Source organism: Strigops habroptila, chromosome 6 (genome assembly GCF_004027225.2).
Source record: "Strigops habroptila isolate Jane chromosome 6, bStrHab1.2.pri, whole genome shotgun sequence".
NCBI classification, from domain to species: Eukaryota; Metazoa; Chordata; class Aves; order Psittaciformes; family Psittacidae; genus Strigops; species Strigops habroptila.
Window position 1 is genome coordinate 75350777 of NC_044282.2, and position 4931 is coordinate 75355707.

General features: G+C 61.2%; 1 protein-coding gene across 1 annotated transcript; it reads left to right on the forward strand.

Annotated features, from left to right (window-relative positions):
* Positions 1–1732: 1732 nt before the first annotated feature.
* FOXA2 (forkhead box A2) lies at positions 1733–4377 on the forward strand. The gene is given in 3 exon segments (XM_030489892.1): positions 1733–1819; positions 2334–3277; positions 3279–4377. Coding segments are annotated over 3 exon segments (1347 nt in total). The 3' UTR covers positions 3595–4377.
* Positions 4378–4931: the final 554 nt, after the last annotated feature.

The following is a 4931-nucleotide window of genomic DNA, read 5'->3' on the forward strand; positions in this document are numbered from 1 at the left end:
ATCCCCCATCCAACCCCCACACGTCAGAAAAGGGCTAGGGCGGGAGGGAGGCAGGCTGCCACTATCGCCGCGGCTATCGCGATAGGAGCGTGCCCTCCTCGAGGCGGCGGGGTTGTGGTGGGTTGGCGGTGACTCCTGAGGGTGCTGGAGGAGACTCCTGAGGGTGCTGGAGTCCTGGGTGGGAGCTTTAAGGTCTCTCCCAGGGCGGGAGGTGGAATCCTGCTCTGCGGTGGGTTTGGGTTAGGATCTAAAAATTATCGCGAGCCTCCGCGATGGATGGGGCGGGTTTATCCCCCCTCTCGGGAGCGATAAATAAAAAGATAAATAAGTGGGTGGATGAATGAATGAAAAAAACCCAAAACCAGCGGTTTAGGGGGGGGTTAAGAGGTGGGTAGATATAGGTGGGGATCTAGGAAAGAGGCTAACCCGAATCCCCCGGGGGGGCGGCAGGGATGCTGCCGGGGAGGCACGGCCCCGGCCCGGGGCGGGTGGAGCAGGAGGAGGAGGAGGAAGAGGAGGAGGTGGTGAAGGCGGAGAGGAGCCCCCGCTCCCTCCCGCCGGGACAGGAGCCGCGCTCGGTCCCGCTCCGCCGGCCGGACCCCTCCGGGAGCCGACGCGCCCGCAGCGCCGATGGGGCGGGCGGCGGAGCCGGGTGGGTTTTGGAGCCGGGTGGGTTTTGTCGTCCGTCTGTCCATCTGTCCGTCTGTCTGTCTGTTCTTCCTTCCTTCCTCCTTTCCTCTCTCCGAGGTTGCCGGGGGCTTTTCGGAGCATCAGCACTGCCCCCGACGGCGCCCACTGGGACCCCGCACCTCCCGGCCAGGCGCCGGGGGAGCCCCCGGGGCCCCCGACGGCGCTTCCCGCCGCGCCACCACCCTCCTTCCTCATCCTCCCCGCCCTCCCTGTTTGTTTTAGTTACGAATTTGTTGTAGGTACCTGAGCCGGAGCCCGGGAAAGAGCCAGAGCGGCGGCTGCCGGGCCCGCCGATGGGGCCGAGCCAAGGCACGGCCGGGCGGGCGGCGGCCTGAGCCCGGAGCCGGGGCTCCGCCGAGCACCGCTGGGAGGAAAGGTGCGTGGGGACGGGACGAGGGGTGCTCCCGTCGGGGCTGCGGTGGTGGTGGGGAGGCAGCTCCAGTCAAGGGTGCTGGAGGGGGTCGGCTCCTGTCGGGGCTGCCCGGGGAAGGGGGGGTGTGTGTGGAAATCGGTTCCCACAGGATCCCCCTGCAAAGCCGGGGGGAAACCGGGTCGGGGGGGGTCGTCCCGGCGCGGCGGGGTGCGGATAGGTGCGCGGGGGGCCGCGGAGGAGCCTCTCCCGCTTAGGTGTGAGCTGATTATTCAAATGGGCAGCCGAGGACCTGGGGATTGGAGGCTCGCCCGGCCGCTCCGTGCTATATCACTCGGGCACCCACGTCACTGCAGCACTTGTCCTCCTCTTCCTCCTCCTCCTCTTCTTCCTCCCTCCTCCCTCCTCCTCCTCCTCCTCCTCCGGCTCCTCCATCGCCTCCGGGCGACTCTTCGCCGCGAAGCGCTGCGAAAACCCACCCAAGGAGCAGCAGCGATAAAAAAACCAGCCCCAGCGCCGCTCGACACCCCCCCCTTCCTCCCTCCCTCCTCTTCCTCCTCCTCCAGAGGCTCCGTCGGAGGGGAGGGAGGGCTGGGCACTTTTTTTTCCCCCCGTTTTTTTTTTGGGTTGCTCTCTGTCGTCGTTGTTGTGGCTGTTAAATTTTAAACTGCCATGCACTCCACTTCCAGTATGCTGGGAGCGGTGAAAATGGAAGGCCATGAGCACACGGACTGGAGCAACTACTACGGGGAACCCGAGGTAAGGAAAGGGAGACCGGGAATTGGGGAAGGGGGGGTTCCGGGGGTCCCTCTCGCCGTGCCAGCCCCGGGACACGATTAACTTCGGCACCGAGAGCTGAGCAGGGCGCGGGCAGGGTGCGGGCGGCCGTTCGCTATTCCCCCCCCTCCCCGTTCCCCTCCCTCCCCTCCAGGTATTTTTGTTGCTCCCCTTCTCCTTGCTCCCAGTCCCGCTCCCGGGACGGAGCCGCCGATCCTGCGGCCACCCCGTCCCGGTTTTATTTTGTTTTATTTAATATATATTTGCTTTTCATTAACAAGAAAAACACCCACACCCCTCACAGCCCCCCCTCTGGGATTTAACCCTTTCCGCCCCGTGGGGCACGGAGCCCCGGCGCTGCAGACGCTCTTACCGGTGGCGCTACGGGCTGGGCTGGGGGGTCCCCCCCACCGCTCCCTGCTGCTCGTGTCCCCGGCGGGGCCACCCCGTCGTCCCCCCCCCAAATCTCCCTCCTCTCTCTCGCTTGCCCCTGCAGAGTTATTCCTCGGTGAGCAACATGAACGCGGGGCTGGGCATGAACAGCATGAACACGTACATGACCATGTCGGCCATGAGCACCACGGCCAACATGACGGCCGCCACCTCTATGAACATGTCCTACGCCAATACGGGCATGAGCCCCTCACTCACCGGCATGTCCCCGGGCACGGGGGCCATGCCTGGTATGGGCTCAGCCGGTGTGGCAGGGATGGGCACCCACCTGAGCCCCAGCATGAGCCCTATGGGTGGCCAAGCGGGTTCCATGAACGCCCTGGCCCCCTACACCAACATGAACTCCATGAGCCCCATCTATGGGCAGTCCAACCTCAACCGCTCACGGGACCCCAAGACCTACCGGCGGAGCTACACGCACGCCAAGCCGCCCTACTCCTACATCTCCCTCATCACCATGGCCATCCAGCAGTCGCCCAACAAGATGCTGACGCTGAGCGAGATCTACCAGTGGATCATGGACCTCTTCCCCTTCTACCGCCAGAACCAGCAGCGCTGGCAGAACAGCATCCGCCACTCGCTGTCCTTCAACGACTGCTTCCTCAAGGTGCCCCGCTCCCCGGACAAGCCGGGAAAAGGCTCCTTCTGGACGCTGCACCCCGATTCGGGCAACATGTTTGAGAACGGCTGCTACCTGCGCCGCCAGAAGCGCTTCAAGTGCGAGAAGCAGCTGGCCGCCAAGGACAGCGGTGGGGCGGGCGGAGGAGCGGGTGGTGGGGGCAAGAAGGGACCCGGGCAGCCCCCCAGCCAGTCCCTGGGGGAAGGCAGCTCCTCGGGGGGCTCTGAGGGCTCGGCCGGCGCCGAGTCCCCGGCCAGCACCTCACCGTGCCAGGACCACAAGCGAGCCCTGGCCGACTTGAAGGGGACACCAGGGCTGAGCCCCGGGGAACCGGCGTCCTCACCGGCCCAGCACCTCCTGGCCCCCCCCGCACGCCGGCCTGCCCCATGACGCCCACCTCAAGCCCGAGCACCACTACGCCTTCAACCACCCCTTCTCCATCAACAACCTGATGTCCTCCTCCGAGCAGCAGCACCACCACCCCCACCACCACCACCACCACCACAAAATGGACCTGAAGGCCTACGAGCAGGTGATGCACTACTCGGGCTACGCCTCGCCCATGCCCGGCAGCCTGGCCATGGGGCCCGTAACGAACAAAAACGCCTTAGAGTCCTCCCCTTTAGCTGGAGAGACTTCTTACTACCAAGGTGTGTATTCCCGGCCCATCATGAACTCCTCCTAAAAGGGGCGAGGGGAAAACCCACCGCCCCAACGAGGGGGGCAGCCCCCGGTACCCCCACGCAGCCCCTGGCAGAGCAATGGACTATGAACGCTCTCGAGCACGGTACATATACATATATATATATCTATATATATTTTCTTTTTATTTCCTTTTCCGTTGGCTCCAGATGTTTGCATCCATTTGGGAAACAGCAGCCATGTGTCTCGCAAGCATCTTGGGGGGCAGGCATGTGGGTCACCCCTCAAAACCGCCCTTGCTGGGGTTGGGCTGCAATTCCCTTGTTTTCCCTTGGTTTTGATGGGAAGGGAGGGGTTGGGGGCGAAGGGATGTGGAAAAGGGGGTTCTATTGGGCTTATTTTATTATTTTTCGTTGTCGTCGTCGCAAGGAGGTATAAATATATCTATTTTTTTGTGTGGAAGTGATGGGGAAGAAAAGAAAACACAACGAAACACAAACAAAACGAAACCCTCCTTCAGTGTGAAACCCATGCTAGTTTGGAATCCCAGGACCAAAAGTCTTGTAATATTGTAAAAAGGGGGAAAAGAGGGAGGGAAAAAAAAAAAAGAAAAAAGAGAAAAAAATGCGAAAAATGATAATAATAATAATAAAAATATGTCAGGATAGATCGTTGTAATTGAAACAAACGCTTGATGTTACCGGGAGAGTAAACTACTTGGATCTGATTAATTTATCGTTTCTGTATGCTTTATTTATGGCTTATAAATGTGTATTCTGGTAGCGACTAGCCAGATTTTCACAGAACTCTATTAAAGTGTTATTGGCGGTTTTTTTCCCCCTGCATCTCTGTTCCGCCGGGATTCGCCCGCTTCTTCCTCATCCTCCTTCTCGGCCGGACCGGGGTCCCACCGCCGCCCCGACGGCGCGGTGCCGTCCCGCTCCATTCCCGACTGTCCCCTCCGGAGCGGCTCAACGCGGGGAAGGGATAAGGAGGGGTCGGGGAGCCGCTGCCCCTCGCAAAGAGCCCGTCGGTTCGGGGGGACTCCGTCGGGGCAGCTCCTCACCCCCGCGGGCGGTGGGAATTGGGGGGACCCCATGAACTTTGCGAAACCGGCGTCGGAAAACCAGGGAGCTCTTTATCTCTTCTTCCCCCCCCGCTTCTCCCGACCGCCCCATAGACACCCCCGTGTTATTTTCCATGTCTTTGCTCTCTCCCCACCGCAACCTCCTGTCCTCCCGACCACTTGTTGTTTTCCCACGAGTTTACGGCGCTCGTAGACGTTGCTTTGCGAAATAACATTTAAATCCTTCTTAAAATTCCGCATTGTCCGCGGGAAGAGAAAAGGGGAGGAAAAAAAAAACGGGGTGGGAGAGGAGG